This window comes from Agelaius tricolor, unplaced genomic scaffold (assembly GCF_023055355.1).
Source record: "Agelaius tricolor isolate 1412-34295 unplaced genomic scaffold, bAgeTri1.0.p SCAF_36, whole genome shotgun sequence".
Lineage (NCBI taxonomy): Eukaryota > Metazoa > Chordata > Aves > Passeriformes > Icteridae > Agelaius > Agelaius tricolor.
Window position 1 is genome coordinate 4,811,219 of NW_027269296.1, and position 18,660 is coordinate 4,829,878.

At 51.5% G+C, this 18,660-nt stretch overlaps 1 protein-coding gene across 5 annotated transcripts in view; it reads right to left on the reverse strand.

Moving 5' to 3' along the window:
* Positions 1 to 18,660, reverse strand: part of SCMH1 (Scm polycomb group protein homolog 1) — a 64,568-nt gene that overhangs the window by 20,408 nt on the left and 25,500 nt on the right. For 4 of the 5 annotated variants that reach the window (XM_071453419.1, XM_071453422.1, XM_071453418.1 and 1 more), the window contains 6 exons: positions 17,703 to 17,773; positions 15,400 to 15,634; positions 12,884 to 12,972; positions 12,112 to 12,355; positions 1,447 to 1,679; positions 763 to 889 (listed from right to left, as the gene is read on the reverse strand). In XM_071453419.1, the coding sequence (XP_071309520.1) occupies positions 763 to 889; positions 1,447 to 1,679; positions 12,112 to 12,355; positions 12,884 to 12,972; positions 15,400 to 15,634; positions 17,703 to 17,773 (999 nt within the window). The remainder of the gene's footprint in view (positions 1 to 762; positions 890 to 1,446; positions 1,680 to 12,111; positions 12,356 to 12,883; positions 12,973 to 15,399; positions 15,635 to 17,702; positions 17,774 to 18,660) is intronic. The other variant, XM_071453423.1, reaches the window with a different exon arrangement.

Consider the following 18,660-nt stretch of genomic DNA (forward strand, 5'->3'; position numbering starts at 1 on the left):
CTCTCCCCTGCAGCCAGGCTGTAAAGTGGTTTCCATGCCAGCCAGGTAAGGTGGCTGTGATGTTCAGAGGGGAAGAAGGAATGCAGCCCCCACTTTCTAGAGGTTCCCACAGTGTTTCCTTTTTAGGGAAACTGGCTTCTTTAGGTTCCTCTGAAAACTGGCCAATTACATTCTGGGGAAACAGAGGGCTCAGCCCATATCCAGTGCTTGACTCAACATGTCAAAAACAGCTTTGCATTAGACTTTCCTGACCAGATTCATCCTCAGCTGTAGCAGTGCATAGACTCTTCACTGCTGCTCCTCCTCCTCCCCTATTCCCTCCTGTCCCTGTGTGCCTTGATATCCTGGCTGGAGCTGGGCAGATCAGTCCTTCAGCACCTCCTCTGCCCCTTGTGCAGTTCCAGCAGCTGTGCATTGCAGGTGTGGGACTCACAAGGGGTGCTGCACACCTGACTACCCCAGGGCACAACGGACCACAAATGTATCTGGAGAGCTGTGGAGTCGCCAGCATGCAGGGGAAAGTGGTCCTTGCACTCAACAGGTGGGCTTGCAATCTTCCTACTTCATTATTTCCAATAGAAAGATAAATGAACAGCTGCTCTGGACTCATGTGCCTCTCTCAGGCCAGCCCTTCTGGAGTGGTAAGGATTGCTGCTTTACAGGCTTAGGCAGAAATGGGACTCTCTCAGGGTGTTGCTGCCTGCCTGCTGCAGCTCCTAACTGTGCAATCCTGTCAAGAACGTGGTCCAAGACCCTCCTTACCTGTGGGAGCCTGCATGGCAGAGCTGGGGATTGTAGCAGCGTCCTGGGGCACAGTGCTTGTGTCTGGCTCTGGGGTACTGGTTGTTGGAGAGGTGGGTGCTGGGTTCAGCAATGTCCTAGGTTTCCTCTGCAGAAAAAGAGGAGATATTTCTCCTTTTACCCCTGCTCTCCTTTACCACCCATGATCACTACACTCTCTCCTCTGCATCCAACAGACAAGGCACTGTGGAACATGACACATTTCTGATGGTGATGACGGGGTGTCTCAAGAACCTAGTAATCAATATGTGCGTATTTTACAAACCACAACCCTAAAAAATAACGAGCCTGGGATCTGCCACCTCTGTTTGACTCAGACTAGCCACACACAAAGGACAGGAGAGCTTACTCTACCCTTTGGCCATCCTGTCATGCTCCCAGCATCTGCCATGCTACTCCACAGCCAATGCACTTCCAAAGACACGGATTCTTGATGGAAATGATCTTTAGGACACAGACATTCTCTACAGCTCTGGGGCTGGGCTCTGAGGACACTCCCAGCCCACACACCCCTCTGCTCTCCTACTTGCTGCAGTCACACAGCCAGAGGCTGAGCCAGACGTGCACAAACACACGCATGCACCAACCCATGGCAGGACCTGCAGCACCTGCTGTTCACCCGCCTGCATCAGCATCAGCTTTTACCTTACTGCCAGGCTTGGGGCCTCTCTTTCTGGGGAATTTCAAAGGCTCCACTGACTTGGAGGGTGTAGGCATGGGGTGGTGGATTAGTGTTTTGGTCGTTCGACCACTCTTCTTCCCTGTTTTGCGACGCCTTTGCCCTTGTTGATGCCCCAAACCAGCCTTTGTGCTACTGTGCATGCTAGGTTTCTCCGAGTTTACTTCGGAGGCAGGTAAAGGGCTCTTTGGAATCACAACTGAAATAAAAAGAGAAAAAGCAAATGTAATTAAATCAGGTGAGAATCAAAACAAGAGCAGCCTCCATCTTTATACACATGGAAAAACTTGGAGAACTCCCAGACCCCTGGGTGGGGGGGGGACTGCTCTCCATGCCAGAGTCAAAACCAAACACATGGATCCCCAGCTCAGAACTCGAGCTGGGGGACACTGGGGCTTAACCTGGAGGGGCTGAACTCCAGAAGGATCATGCTTGCAGCCATACCTTCCTTCCTGAAAATAACTGGCACCTACATCTCTTCCTTCTGCAAGTAGTGACCTGCCAATGGCCACGGAAAAGGCTCTGAGAGCATTCCTAGGGAGGGATCAGCCAAGACCTGTCTGACAGTCACAGAACCAGTGCTGCAAACACTGGAAATCCCCTCTCTCAAGGCTGATGTCAAATCTGTTCCTAAATTGCCAGCAAACTGCAGTGGAGGGGACCAGCTCCACCCTCCCTGCCTGCAGGGATTATTGCTCCTGGTCCTGAGCAATAGCTCATCTCTGCTGGACCAGCTGCCCTGCCCCTCCACAAACTACCAGGGGCAGGTGTGCTCCTTCTTATCTTATTCTTTCCATCACAAAATCAGGTTTCTGCTAGACTTGCCCACACATCCCCTAAATTTGTTCAATCATCTTTCCCAAGCCTGCTAAAGGCCAGAGATATGCTGGCCCAGCCTAGCAGACCAGTATTTCCTTCTGTTTTAAATTTCTGCTAAACAAACCAAAATCCTGCTGCATTATGAAAACTGCAGTGTGGTCTTTAGGATGTCTTGTTTCTCATATCTGGAAACCTCAACATAGGGGCAAGGAATTAGGAAAAAACACAGGCAAACTTTTGAAATCAGGGGCTTTGTAGTTAAGGAAAAAAGTCTTAGCCAAGGAAACAAAGTACAATTAAAGACTGATACCAGGATGGCACAACTGTGGGCATATACAGAGATTTTTAAGGTTTCTGTAATGAGGTTTTAGGAGCAGTTACTGTGAGCAGGGATTTATTCCCCTGGCACAATGAAGTTGTGGCTGCCCCTGGATCCCTGGCAGTGTCCAAGGCCAGGCTGGACAGGGCTTGGAGCACCCTGGGACAGGGGAAGGTGTCCCTGCCATGGCAGGGGGTTGGAATGAGATGAGATTTAAGGTTCCTTCCAACCCAAATCACAGAGTGCATCCAGGATCCAGCCCCATTCTGCTTGCCATGTGGGCATGTTTAGTTTTAATTTTATTTCCTTGCTTTCGTGCATTAGCATTCTGTATTAGAAGCTGAGAAGAGCTACACAGTCATCAGGATCTATCTGACTTCCTGAATAAAGACTTTTTTGTGTCAGGCAGACACAGGGACTGTGGCAGAAACAGGGTTTTACTATTTTTTGTCTGAGCTGTTAGTGTTAAAAGCAAGATTATTTTGCTGTTAATAAAATGAGTGTGATAGCTCAGGTGCTTCTTAGAGCTGATGGTACTCCAGAAGTGTCACCTGCTCCAGGTGACACCTGGCACTGAGCTGCAGGGAGGAATGGCACAGGTAAGGCAGGTGCTGATCATGGAATCCTGGGGCCTCTGGCTTCAGGTGTGCAGTGACTGATCTCAGCAGAGAAATGTTTGTATTTATTAGAATCCCACAAGCTGTGGCTGCCCCTGAATCCTTGGCAGTGCCCAAGGACAGGGCTTGGAGCAGCCTGGGACGATGGGAGGTGTCCCTGCCATGGCAGGGGTGGAATGGGATGGGATTTAAGGTCCCTTCCAACCTACACCAATCCATGATTCTAAAACTCTCCATACTTCAAAGAAGCTTAAATATCAAAAGGATGTGGAAGCCAGGGCAGGGAGCATTTCATTTGAGATCTGCACAACACTCAGTGTCTAAACCAAGCTGTGCCACAATGAGGTTTCTCTAATGTGGAGGAAAAATTGAGAATTCTACAGACAAGCTGTGAGGCAAACATGTTTTCTCAGTTTTACTAGTAACAAACCCAGAGAAATGGTGCATTTGGGAAGCTGGCATGCAGCAGGCAGAGCAGCTGGACTGCACCCTTTGCTCCCAGGCTGGGACCACACCACTGAGAACTCACTGCCAGGAAAAAGGAGACTGCTGTCAGATGAACTCCTGGTGCAAGTTTTCACTGTGTAATCTTATGTTAGTAAGTGATTATAATAAGTCATTTCATCTTTTGGTGAAATAAATGCAAGAAAAATCTGTTGCCCACTTCAGCTGTAAAGACAGTACACATCACAGTAATTTGCCAGGCTTGAAGAATTGGCTTTGGGATTTGGACAATAAAAGCCCATAACTGGGTGCATGCAGATCCCCTGATGGGACACCTCATGTCATTCAGCCACCCAGAGGAGTTCCCACTGTGCCTGTGCCCCTGGCAGCACATCCCTGGTCCCTCTGCAGCCACAGCTCCTGCAGGGATGGAGGAGCTGCCACAGCAAGGGAGGCTGTTCACTGAAACAGGCTAAATTACATCTAAATGTGCAGCCAGCTCAGGCCAGAGAGACCCAGACTGTGACCTAGATTGGTGCTGTGTGCCCAGCAGTGCTGCTGAGCACAGCCCTGGGCACAGCCCTGGACAGGCACTGATGTTTTCCCTGGGGCTGATTCCATCAGACTGATGCAATGCACAGACATTTTTCTGACCTGCAGTGATTTAATGAAATGAGGTCTTATCCTCCCACGATTCAGCAGACTTGCCTGGCTTTTTTCTTGGATTTGAACCAGAATCTGAGCAAACACCAGGCTGTGCTAATACATTTCTCCTGCCCTAGCAGATGCACGGAGCAGAGTCCTCCCACCAGCTGAACCTGCACATCAGTGGTGCAGCCCCCAAAGCACAGGGTTACAGCTGGCCACACTCTGCCTCACCCCCAAGGCACCACTTCCAGTGACTGGATGCTCCCTAAAGGAGCCTGTAGCTTCTTTTCAGGTACCTGTTATTTTCCTGCAGGACTTCAGCCCCTCCTGTCATGCAGATGTGGTCCAGAAACACAGGATTGCTATGCAGGGATCAGTGCCCAGCACTCAGCCCAGCACCCACAGAGCTCCAGAGGTGGAAACAGCTGTGCCCAGCAAGCAGGATTATCTCACAGCTCTGAGCACTGCCAAAGTCTCCTTTAACTGCCAAAAGCTTCAATTTACTGCATCTTATTCTTATTATTATTACATCTTAATTATTAAGATTAAAAAAAAGAGGGGCCACAGAGATGCTGAAGGGTCAGGAGGGGCCGCAGGAGGAGCAGCTGAGGGCTCTTGGTGTGTGCAGCTGGAGCAGGGCACAGTGAGGGCAGAGCTCAGGGATCTGCAGCTCCTCCCGAGGGGCAGCTCCCATCCCTGCTCTGGGCCAGGGACAGCAGCCAGGGCACGGCTGGAGCTGGGCCAGGGCAGCTCAATGCTTTGTGTAGGCTGAGCTAGAGCAGAGACTGGATGGAGTTAAAGAATAAAGCAGGGATTTATTAAAAGTCCTCAATGGATCCACCTTGGGCAGCACCAGAGCCCAGCCAGGGCTGCACCCAAGATGAACGAAAACGGTCCCAAAATGAACCCAAGATGAACCAAAATGGTCCCAAAATGCACGGCCGGGCACGGGGTCTCTCCCTGGGATCAGTTCTGTTCCATTTGCACCTTGCAGTTCATTGTCCCATTCCAGCTTTAGCCCCTGCAGTCCCACCCTGCTTGTTTTTCTCTCTCCAGCCCACGGGGTTTGTGCTCCTGGGCTGAGATTTGGATCATTTGTCCTTGGTGCCCAGCTGGAGCAGGAATTGTTTTGTGTCCCTGCTCTGTGCCCAGAGCTCACCATCCCATAATGTGAAGCCCAGACCCACACACTAAAGCAGCACAGAACCTGAAAAATAGAAAAGTTGAACCTGAGGCATCAGGCTCAGGCTGGAGCTCAGGGCAAGGCTCTTCCCCCAGAGGGTGCTGGGCACTGCCCAGGCTGCCCAGGGAATGGGCACGGCCCCGAGGCTGCCAGAGCTCCAGGGATGCCCAGGCTGGGCTTGCTGGGGGCTCTGGGCAGGGCTTGGGGCTGGACTGGCTGATCCTGTGGGTCCTTCCAGCTCAGGACATTCTGTCATTCTATGATTCAGCTGGTGACAGGGCCAGCCCAACAACGAGCAGCTGCCAGAGACATCCTCACTTTCTTTTTCCTTGTGCAAACCACTAAGAGGAGCCATATTTTTAGAAAATCAAGTGGAGCCTCTCTTACTTAAAAAATCAACTCTTCCTGAGTAAAGCAGCATCTCTGTGCCACAGCTTTGTTGCTCACCTGAGCTCTGAGCAATCTAAAGCTGGCCTTGCTTTGCAGGAGTTGAGCCATGCAACCCTGAGCTCCTTTCTGACCTGAATCTGAACTCATGGCTATTTCAGCTCATTAAGGGGACAAAAACTAATCACTGGGAATTTTCTGCTGGCTGAACTGTCTTGTTTTGGGTCACACAGGCATCCAGGACAATGGCAGACATGGAGGAGGAGGAGGAGGCTGGCTGGTATTGGATCCATTTGGCACAGTGAGAAACATCACCCTGAAAATGCAGCTCAAACACAGCTGAGCTCAGAGCCAAAGAGAAGCTGGGCACCACTGATGATGTTATTCCCCACTGAAAGATTAGTTTAAACAAGAGTTTTGAGCTTTCTGCAGAAACAAAGAGACTTGACAGAGAATTCCTGATTTCAGGCTCTACTTCCTAATGCCAAAATATTCCATCAGCTGATACAAGGCACCTGCAGCTGCCCACCACACTGGGACTCAAACTGTTGCTTACAGGAGACTCTGCACAGTTGCCATCCACACTCTGAGGGTTAGTCAATGCTTGGAAGCAACATTTGTCACCCATCAGCTTATTTGAGACTTGTCACAGCTTGAAGAAGACAAAATTATGTCCTTGGGACAAGAATTACAAAGTCAAAACATACAAAAATATGGAACAGAAAAGCTTGAAGTTGCAGAAAGGTTTCCTGCCTTTCTCTCTTGTATTTACAAGGTTCATTTACCAAGAGCAGCAGGAGCACAAATCCCAAATTCCCATTTTCTGTGCCAAGGCCAAGGGCTCTGTACTCTCAGATGCAGCTGTAGTTCATGTGCTTCTACCTGGAGATGTCCACAATGGCCCCTGCAGTGTCCTGAAGTGCAGGGGGAGATTTCTGAGCACACCACTCATGCCCACTGTGACAGGTGTCCTGCAGGCCACTCTCCTGTGCTTCTTTGGTGCTCACTGCCCCTTGTCCATCTTCAGCACTTCCCAGGCAGAAGCAGCACTCAAAGAGGTTAAACAGACCCATTTAAGATAAACAAATTTGCCAGAGAGCAGAAATCTTGTTGAGATCTGGCTGAACTTCCCTGCGTGAGGCATTTCAATCCCACACATCCTGAAGATTGGAGCTGGACAGGAACTGGAGCTCATTGCCTGTCCCAGAGTAAAATGGGAAAGCTTCAAAGCCCTGTGATTCTTCCCAAAGCAGAGACCATCATCACTGGCCACCATGAGCACAACTGGGACAGAAATAGAGGCCCTGGAAGGCTCCAGGCTTGGATTATCCTGAGCTCTCAGCAGACATGGCAGACACAACACAGGAGCAAGGGTGGGAGACACAGGCTCCCTGCAAAGACAGGGATTAAGAACAAGACTCCAAATCCTGGAATTTAAAGGGTGACCAAGCTTCTGCCACCAAGGCTGGAATATGGTGACAAGCAGAAACAAGGTGTGGAGTGTTCAACCTCCTGCCAAGGCTCAGTAACACCCTGAGACATTGAAACTCTGTTTTGGGCCAGGAAGCACAGTGGAAAAGGGAAGGAAACATCCTAAACAAAACCCAGGTTCTCTGGGATATGAAACATTTCAAAATAAAACATGAGGAAAAGTCAAGTTGAGAGGAAGGTGTAGACACTGAGAGTAAGGACAGGCTGGAGATCAGAGGAAACTGCTTCTGCCAGGTCAGTTCCTTTTCTCAGAGGCTCCTGTCAGGACATCACTCAGTACCCTCAGGTCTCTGATATGCCATGGTTCCCATCTGGTGTTTGCTGAGCCACAGGCACTGTCAGCACCCCAGAGCCTCTTGCAGTGCTGGGTTCCCTTACCAAGTTCCCAAACCTCCAAATCCCACATGTGCACTCCAGGACACCATCCAAGCTGAGCCAGGGTCACTGCTAAGAGCCTGGGCTCTGTGCTCCAAATAGCTCAAAAGATTTTCTTGGGATCTTCCAAGAGCAGCCTCAGAGGCAGCACACGCAGGCTCCAGGGCTGTTTGTGTGTTACCCTCATGGATAAACACCTGAACTGCTCTGTGTACCCTCCTTCCTCCTCCTGTTGGTGCATAAGCTCGACTGTGTGGTCCCCAAACCAGCCATGCCAGTGCAAAGCAATGTCACCCAGCTTAATGTGTGAGCTCCAGATCCCAGCTCAGTCCTAAAGAGACAGTAATTCATTAATATTTTCCCATCTCCTCCAAGCAGGAATGCACAGGAGCTCACCTGAGCTGTTACCCTGCCAACTACTCCTGATGAGGCTCCTCTTCCCACCACTATGTTCTCACCCTGAAGAAGGAAGAGAAACCAAGCAATGTCCAAAATAAAATAGTAAAATACACATTACCTTTGCCCCTGGGCAGGAAACCTAGCAGCTGATCATCATCTTCCTTTGAGGAGACAAAGCAGTTAAACAACAAATCACATGGCAGCAGTGGTGGTGAGAAATGAAGAACTTCATGAGCTTTCTGTCCAGGATCAGCATCTTGTAACCCTCTGGAGTCAGTGCAGCAGCCCCAGCAGGCAGCTCTGGTCCCAGGGTAACACAGAGCTCTGAGCCCACGGTGGATGGAGCTCCCCTTCAGCCTATCCCCTTGGTAACTTCTAAAACTACTCCCATGTGCCTGCTCTGCAAGCAGAGGGAGCAGGGTGTGAGGGCACACACAGACCTGTGCAGGCCCTGAGCAGTGCCCCCAGTGCCCTGGCATGGTGGCAGAGGATGAGCTCTGTGATAGCTCTGCCCTGCCTGCCTGGGCTTGGGGCTCTCTGCCAGCTGGGCTGCTGCCAAGGCAGCAATTCCAGTCCTCCAAATTCCAGAGCTGGAGCAGCTTCCAGCTCTGCCTGCCAACCTTAACCCTTTCACTGCTGCCCCTCTCCCACAGCACAGTCACCCCTCTCTGTCCCAGAGCATCCAGAAGGGTGGAACAGGGGGCAGCAAACCCATCAGGAATCCAGAGCAACCTGGCATCAGCCAGGATGGAGGAATAGCACAGGCACCTTCTGAGATACAGTGAGGGCTTTACCTGTGTCCCTGCTGCCCTGTGCTCAAGGGGACAGTATTCCCCTGCCCTCCCAGTACCACATGAAACATGGGAGCAGCTTAAGGAACACTGGTGTCTGTATGTGTGTGTGGGCAAGTTCCTTTCAGGCTGCTTTGATTGTGGCTGTCCTGTGCTGGGCCAGGAGCTGGCCTTGATGATCCTTGTGGATCCCTTCCAGCCCAGGATGTTCTCTGACTCTAAGCCCTCTGAGCAGAGCTCCCAGCCAGCACTCAGCTGAACAGAAAGTCCACCTCCCCTTATATTCCTAAAAGGTATGTGCAGATGTGTATTTAAGGTACAGATATGTATTTAAGGTAAAAAAGTACATGTATAAGAGGCATGAAAAGACATGTAAGGTGCTGTACACCACATATGCAGAGTGGAGTAGGGATTCCTGGCCAATGGACATCCCTGGGAGCACCCCACTGGTGTGGGTGGTGTGCTGAGGAAAGTTTGCTGCACACACACAGAACTCCCCTCCTCTGGGACAGCCACTGGGACCTGCCTCCCCCAGCAGCTGCCAGGCTGAGCTGGAGAAGCTGTGGGTGCACAGGATGAACTCTCCCACATTCTGCCTTTCTCTGTAGCCCAGCAGAGCCAACATCCATCCCTGGAGTGGAGAGAGGACCAGGACCCACCACAGGCACTCCCAGAGCTCCATTTCCCCCGTGTGGTGTTGTTGGCTTGGATCCCCCAGCCCCAAGGTGTGCAGCATGCAGAAAGGAGCACCAGGAGATCCCAGGAGCCCACAGGCACTGCACAGCCAGCAGGCAGCAGTGCAATTACCAAGCACAGGCATGCAGGCTGCTCCTCCTTGCTGTTTGACCTCCCTTTCCTTCTTTAACACACACACATGGCCTAATGAAAGCTCCATGGAGTGGCTGGCTGGGCTCCAGCTCCACCAGTTCCAGCTAAGCTAACACTGCTGGGAGGACTGGGAGGCCCTGGAGATGGAGAAGGACCATGGAGAAGCCCTGCACTCCTCCACTTCTGCTGGCAGCCAGCAGCACAGACAGATTAGAGCTGACTGGAGTTACCAGCATTAAATAAACATGCCTGCCCTCTTTGAAGTTGTGCTTCCCTTGAACATGAGCTCATTCCACGAGGCCTCTTTTTGCTCAGCCCCAGGAAGCCACGGGGTTACTCATTCTCCATGGAGTTAACTCTTCACAGGACTCCCCACCTTCCCCACAGTCAGCCCAGTAAATGAGCACAGACCAGTTTACCACAGCAGCAGCTGACTGCCTGCATGTCTCTCCAGTCCTCTTTGAGAGGAATTCCCACCAGGAAACTGCCTGACTCCACCACATGGTCCTGCAGGCTGGCACATGGAGAAGGTTTAGTGCAGCTCAAGGAAAAGGCAATTCCTCTGTGGTGATGCATCCTCCCACCCTGCCAAGAGCAGCACTCTCAGGTCTGGGAGGACTGTGCTCAACCCTCCACCACAGCAGGGCTGAGGAAACACAGGAGGAATTTCATTAGAGAAAGCTCCCACTACTCTGTTCTTTTGGTTTAATCCCACAAAGTGCAAGTCAGAAATTCTTGGTCAGGAGAGGGAGCAGACAGTCACAGAGGGAGAAGCAAAAGCACAAAGACAAGGCTGATCTCAACTCCCTGGCATTTTTACATGGCTCATGCAACCCTTGCCAACCCCTGCTCTTGTCCCAGGAGTTGAAAAAAAAGGAGAAAGAGAGCAGAAATCTGCCTGAGGGTGAGGGCTGCCTCTGCCTGTGCGTGGAGAGATGTGACTTTTTGGGGGTCACTATTTTTGTACACGAGCAGGAAGTGCAGAGTGACTGCACATGGAGCCAATGGGAAAGGGAGAAGCCATCCCGGCCACTTGCCAAGGGATGGCACAATGGGATCTTGTTTCTGGACAAGTGACTGGGCTCTGCTCACTCACAGCTTCAGCCCCTGGCAGGAGGAGGCTGGGGAGGATCAGAGCTGCCTGTGCTGGGGCTGAGGGTCAGACAGGCTCCCACTTCTCCTGAGGAGGCTTCCACTGCTCTCCTGAAACCTTCCACCCCCTGATTACTGGCAGGAAAGCTCCCACCAAACACAAACATGTCTTGAGCCACTCGTGCAGTACCTGAGAGGCACCCTGGAGATGCCTGGTGAGAGCACCAGGGCACCACTGGAGGACTCAGCCACTGCCCAAGAGGGCCCCAGTGCTCTGCAGAGCCTGCAGGGCAGCAGCAGCTGGGACACAGCAACCAGCAAGAAGAGAGGGAGAGGCTGGGAACAGCAAGGCAAAATGTAGAAATCCAAGATAAAGAGGAATCATCTTCAGCCAAGGGGTGCTCACACCTTGGCTTGCACACAGATCACCTCAGGCAATCCACTGAGACCAGCCCTGAGCACAGACCTGGCCCATGCCAGGGACACAGGGCAGCATGAGCTGACCCAGGACTTCCAAGAGGAACAGTCCTGTCAGAGAAATGCCTTTCCTAAGCAATCCTTCAGCTCTGGCAGAGAGGCTGCTCTCCTGCCCCTCATTTCATTGACCAGCCATGTGCAGGGCTGGCCAGCCAGTAAATGCCAGAGGGATGTGCCTGGGGACAGTGACAGCCCTCCTGAGCCCAAACACAACTGTGATGTGAGAGAGCTTGAGACAGGTCTTGAGAATCAAACCAGCCATTGCTCAGCCATTTGCAAGGCATCAAATTCCCCAGCACTGCTCCTACCCAAAAATCACAGCCCTAAGAACAAGGCAGGCACAACCTGCTCCACACCTGCTTTGGTCACAGCAAAGGCACACCAAGAAAACTGCCCCAAGTACAAAGAGGCGCAGTCCTGCAGCTTCACACTTCTCATTATTCCCCCTGAGAAAAACTGCACAGGAAAATGTGGTTCAAAGGCGCAGGAAAAACTTCAAGGGAATTCCTGGAGAGGAGCAGACCTCAGCAAAGTTGTACAGCACCATCCCTCCCCAGAGCCATCATCCTGCCCAGCTTTATGGACAGCCAGGCTGTTCCAGTGCTATGGGTCTGATCACCTGTACCTTTACCACGCACGAAGCTGCACAAAAACCAGACAAGAGCACCCAGGTGTCCTTGCTGCCAGTCTCTGCCTGCTTTGCTGCTCTTTGAGAGCTGAGTGGAGGAGCCAAGACAGCTAAAAAACAACGTGGGCCTTACCTTTTGTACCAGGGGGCTGCAGATTATCTCCAGTCAGCGAACACCAGCCTACGGGAAAGATGTCCCGGGAATCATATCGGCACCAGTAATCGAAGGCACCTCTCCAGCCATCAAATGTTATCAGGACCTCAGAACCTCTCACCTCCCCAATGGTGGCCGGGCAGATGAAGTGAGGGTTCTTCCTGTCCACTGCCTCCAGCTTCATACCTGTCTTGAAGAAGTTTTGGGAAGGAGATGGTGGTTCCTACAAGAAGAAGTGGAATATATGCTCAAAGGGGATATGGCAGTGCCTCCCCACACCAGGGCTGTGCCCTCACCAGCAAACTCAACTCCACAAGGAGCTGAAGGGAGTTAGTGGGTTGGATTTGAACCCCAAGAGGTGTGCACACACTGGCTGGGCTACACAGCCACTGCCCTTTAATCAAGAGGCAGCAAAGTCCACAGCTCACTGCTGGACTGAACCCAGGGAGTGGGACATTGCACAGAGATGCTGATGTTCCCACCTTGCATTCCCCACTTTGAGCAGCACCTGCAGCTCCAGTGAAAAACCAGCTCCCGCCTCAAGCCTGAGCCCTGAAGCCCAAACACTTCCTTGGCAGACCTCTGGCTACATCCTGACACTGCTATGACACAGCTGGAGAGGACACAGGTCTGTCCTGGAGCAGCCCTGAGCTGTGCAGTGTCACCTCCTATGGGACCAGCACATCTCTCATGAGACAGCAGCTCTGAGTCTGCTGCTCTGCCAGAAGGCTCTGCACAAACGGGGAAATACCTTGTGAAAAATCCGGACAGGAGCCATCTCTGCTCCATTCAGGGTCTTCAGAAGGAACATGGGCCAGGAGGAGGCATTGAGCCGGAAGCCTGAGGGGAGGGAAGAGGAGATGGACACTGTTAGACTGTGGGGGTTGGTGGATCTGGCAGCACAAGCCTGCTCTGATGGCAACTCACACAACCATGATCCCATACCACCCTCCTCCCATGCTGGAGTCAGGTGGGATTTTAGCCAGATATTCTGAATGTAAAGCATTTGTGTTATTGAAAAGAAACATCTGGAAACAGCTGTCTGACTGCAATATTCACTTATCACAACAATCCCATTGACCATCCAGACAGAGCACTTTGTGCAGCCTCAGTGCTGCCAGCTCCTGCTGCAGGGGAGCCATGAATCAGCAAATGCACACTCAGACTATGGAATTTCTTCCTCAACAGGGAATCACAGCTTCTGGGTGGCCTCCTCTACCTCTAGTGTGAGCTGCAGGCAAGCTAATCTGAAGAAATAGAGGCTGTGATTTGCCTGGAACACATTATAGGGAAGGATGGCAGGTTTTGGCTTGACACCTGCTGGGAAAAAAGTGGAGAAATAACAAGAGGGGGCTCATGGGAAGAAAAAAGCAATTTCACATGCTCTGAGGTATGTGGCACTGACTATGACTATACAACCACCAGAAGGCTCTGGATATCACAGATATCTTTGTTAAACGTGCATCCTCCTGCACAGGCAACTTCTGCTGCTCAGCTGTGTTAGGTCTGTGGTTGGAGGGGTTTTGAAGGTAATCCTGGCACTGGACCTGGACCAAGAACATGGCAAAACTTTGCCAAGGTTGCAGTGCTCAGCACAGGTCACCCTGCCAGCCCTGAGCTCTGTCAGATCAGCTTGGAAACCAACCCAAGTAGCCACAACTGCAGGGGATGGGAGAGCTCAGCTCCCACAGTGGCAAAGAAAACATTTTATGTGAATCACAGAATATCCTGGGCTGGAGGGGACCACAAGGATCAGCCAGTCCAACTCCTGTCCCTGCCCAGAGCCCCCAACAGCCCCACCCTGGGCATCCCTGCAGCGCTGCCCAAATTTCTCCCCCATCCTTCATCTCCCCCATCACTCCCTCTCACAGAATCATGGAATGTGCTGAGCTGGAAGGGACCCACAGGGATGATCAATGCCAAAGCCAAGCCCTGCCCAGAGCCCCCAGCAAGGCCAGCCTGGGCATCCCTGGAGCTCTGGCAGCCTCGGGGCCGTGCCCATTCCCTGGGCAGCCTGGGCAGTGCCCAGCACCCAGCACCCTCTGGGGGAAGAGCCTTGCCCTGAGCTCCAGCCTGAGCTGCCCTGGCCCAGCTCCAGCCGTGCCCTGGCTGCTGTCACTGGAATTATCTGTGTAAAGAAAGAGCAGCAGCAGATGTGTGCACATGGAAAATACTACAGGAAAGAGAAAACTCTTACTGGGTTTTCTAGGCCCTTGAACTCTGCAGGCAGAAGGACAACTGCAGCACTAGCTCAGTTACCTGTCTTCATGCTGGGTGCAAAATCATCCAGTTCCACTCCCCAGCTATGGGCAGGGACACCTTCCCTGATCCCACTATGCCAGAGCCTCACCACGCTCACAGGGAAGAATTTTATCCTAACATCCCAGCTGACCGTGGCTCTCCCCTGGCACAAGGTTAAGCAGGTGGCACAGAGCAGAGCTCGGGGCAGCACTCCCGGACCTGCTCCCGAGCACAGCCAGGGCTGCTCCGCCTGCGCCTCGTGCCCTCTGCTGGCCACACCGGGCACAGGAGGGGCCCAGCGGCCCACAGGGCTTTGGAAGAGATGGGCAGCACAATCACTGAACGGTTTGGGTTGCAAGGTCTCAGATGACCAATGACAGCAACCTGTGTTGAGGCTGTGAGCAGTCACAAGATTTTACTATCATTCCATTCCTTTCCTTGCTAGCCTTCTGATGAAATCCCTTCTTCTATTCTTTTTGTATAGTTTTAATATATAATTTTCTTTTAATATAATAGATATCATAAAATAATAAATCAGCCTTCTGCAAGATGGAGTCAAGATTCTCATCTCTTCTGCCCATCTATGTCACCAGCTGATTAGTAGGAAGGACATGATTCCAACTCCTTCTCAGCCAATGAACAGGATAAATAGGTTGTTGGCAATGATTAGGATGAGTATGGCAATTAGGAAGAATAGTAGGTAGGTGAAAGATTTTGTAATGTAGGGATCTGAGGCCATGTATCATGTGGCAAATTGTAGGATAGATCATGATACAAACAGTGCAATGGGGAAGAAGGTAAGGGAGTAGAAGTCTATTTTCAGGCTGCTGGGGATTTTGCAGTTTATAATGAATTTTCATTCTCAGAAGGTGGTGATGCTTTCTGTTCCAGAGAGGATGCCCCCTCGTCCTGGGGCCCCTACAAACACCACCACATTTGATGAGCCCCGAGTGAGGAACATTCCCACACCCCAAACTTTCCCCACCATCAACTTGACCCTTGTTGGACAGCTGAACTCCAGCTCACCCAGTGGAGGCTGCAGCATGCCTCCATTCTTCTCACAGTTGCCAATGGGCTGGATCTCAGCAGAGTCCACCAGCCTCCAGAAGTCGTTCTTGTTGTCGCTGCCGTCGAGGCGCAGGCGCAGGCGGGCGCCCGTCAGCCCCACCACGGTGGCGATGCACGTGGACGTGGTGTTCCGGGGGTCCTGGGCCTCCAGCTTCATACTGATCTTGAACTCGTTGGCAGGTGGAGTGTAGGACTGTAAAGAGTGGAACAGGGGCTGTGGTGTTATGTTTTAGTTCAATGGTTTGCTCTGTCTCAGCCCTGGAAAATGTAGGGTTTGTTCTGAGCCAATGATCCTCCCCTGCAGTATCATGGATCTGTAATCCCATTGGCCCAAGGCTTATTCTGCACCCACTTTGAATCTCCCTGTTAAGCTGTGGGAGGTAGACCAGGCTCTCTCTTGGCCCTTCTCTCCCCCTTCTCCCTCAGAAACCATGCTGCTCCCAGGGGTGGGACCCCCAATAAACCCTCATCTAATTAGCACCCTCAGAAGCCATGTGGAGTCTCTGAAGCAGAGTAGAAATTTTCCAGGGTAGAAATCCATTTTGATTTAGGTGAAATGTACATTTTTGAGTTGAGTCTGTGGTTAGAAAACATAGCTCTGTAGCCTGACTGCAAAAGCCTAGGCTCAGAGAAACTGCTTCAGTGAAGGACAGAGATAATGGGGTGTAGACAGAGGGTGATAGAGAGAGACTGCTGTGAGAGCAGCTCAACCTGACCTAAGAATTCTTTCTGATAAAGAAGAACTAGCAGCAAATGTCACGGGAAATTAGTAAAAATGAATATGAACCTATTGTGAAATTGTATGCATATATATTTGAGAAGGGGATAAAAAGGGACCTGAAGTTCCCAGAGGTACACATGTCATTTTAGGAGAACGATTCCCACATGTGTCCAGTGCTGTAACAAACACACCGGCTTTACAACTTTCCCAAAAGTTGTGGAGTTTTGATTATCTCTGCAAAACATCTCCTTGCCTGCCTGCTGCCACCAGTGAGCACACAGCTTAGGGGGCCCCCTGGGGACCCTCCAAACCAACAGCAACAAGGGGCCAGTCAGTCCAGGTTTGCCAATACATGCATGCACCAGCTCGGGCACAAAGCCTCCAAACGGGGTCTGCTGAAGGCTGACAGCCCCTCCAGGCACAGCAGAGGCACCACTGAGAACTCAGCAAGCCCAGGCACGTCTGTAACAGACCCCCATCCTTCCATCCTGCATCATCCAGACAACTAAAGCCTGTTCTCTTGGAATCACAGAGTCATTAATGCTGCAAAACACCTCTAACATCATCAGCTTCAGCTGTTCCCACAGTGCTGCCAAGCCCACCTCTAACCCAGTACCCCTAGGCATCACATGCTGTTGAACACTTCCAGGGATGGGGACTCCACTAGTGCCCTGGACACACATTTCCTTGGCCTGATCACCCTTCCAGTGAAGAAATTTTCCTGATATACAACCTGGCCCTCCCCTGGCACAAGTTGAAGCTGTTTCCTCTTATCCTGTCTCTTGTTTCCTGGGAGCTGAGCCTGACCCCACCTGGCTCCATCCTCCTGGCAGGAGCTGTGCAGAGCCACAAGGGCCCCCCTGAGCCTCCTTTGCTCCAGGCTGAGCCCCTTTCCCAGCTCCCTCAGCCCCTCCTGGGTCTCCAGCTCCTTCCCCAGCTCCATTCCCTTCTCTGGACATGCTGCAGCCCCCTTGTTGTGAGGGGCCCAAAACTGATGCCAGGATCTGAGGTGCAGCCCCAGCAGTGCCCAGTGTAGGGGATTAACCCTCTCCTGGGAAGATCACCCAGCCAACCCCAGACCCACACAGACATTCACTCTCCCCTCTGCCCACGTGTCCCACAGTGATTCACTCCTGCACCCCCTGTTCTCAGCACAGCCACCTCTGGGTTCAGTACCTGCCACCCAGGGGCTGCTATTCTGTCAACAATTCACAACAATTGGGTGAATTCTGCTGAAAATCTCCTGATTGAGCAGGATCCACCAAAAGCTGGATGCCAGCCTACTCAGGACACTTTCTCCAAGGGCCTGTGCTTGGCAGAGTTAATAGCACACTTGTGTTCCCAACATGCACATCTGAGAGGAAAATCTGTGCTACTCTAAATGCATATTTTTAATCTTTGCTTCAGCACTTGGATTTCTGTTAAGTCTCCAATATCCTTAAGTATCTTCCTTTCCAAGCCAGGGGTCTATCCCAGGCACAGAACTCCAGGGCTTCCATTGGACCATAGCCCTTGACCTTTCCTGTTTGTACCCTCTTACCTGCTTGAAACAATGGGCAGGAGCTGGGATGGCACATGTCTCTTTCAGGTACTTCTCCCAGGTGAAGTGACCTGAGAAGTAAAAACAAAAGGATTCAAATAAGAAAGGATGAGCAAAATTCTCAGTAAAAGAACTGGCCAGACTCCTGTGCTGGCAGTTCTGCACTTCTCACAGAGGAGGTGCTCACAGGCAACGTGTTTTCAGCAAGAACCTCTGATGTTTGTGAGCACAGAAGATTTACAACTGCAACTGACAGGCAGAACAAAGCCCAGCTCTGCCTTCGGCATCCTCCTGCCTCAGTGCTGCTGAGAAGGGGCTGCACAGAGCCAGGATAACAACCTGCAACTTAATGGAAAACACCCAGCACAGATGGGAATCTGCTGAGTCCTCCAGACAACTGCCCCTTCAAAACCATTCATTAAACACATCACTCAGTCTGGGGATTGCAAACAGTCACTGTGGGCTGTGAGCAGCACAGCTTGGGGGCTGGAATGAGATTATCTTTAAGGTCATTTCCAACCCAAACCATTCTGTGATCCCATGATTGGAAATTGTGGATTTAAAACTGGAATCTGCTTTTTGGTGACTGGATGGTAACCCCTGGTCCAGCACAGACACAGCCCACCCCATGGGCCAGGGAGCAGCCCAGCAGTAAGTGGACAGGACAACAATTAACTTCCTCAAGTGCCATGAAGTCCACAGGGTGGGAGCAGGGATCCTCCAAACAGGGATTTACTGAGCTCAATACCTCACACCCAACCTCAATCCCCCTTCCACCAAGTGCTGCTGCCAGGGGAAGTGCATTTCATCCCTGCCTCTGCACCTTCCTCATGTACAGCAGGAAGGGTAAAAGCAATAAGCCACCCAGGGAAACCTGGGTTTTTAAATGAGGAATTAAAAGCTCCTGTGATCTGAGCAAATCATGACTTTTGCCATTTAAACTGAGCAGCTGGGAGAG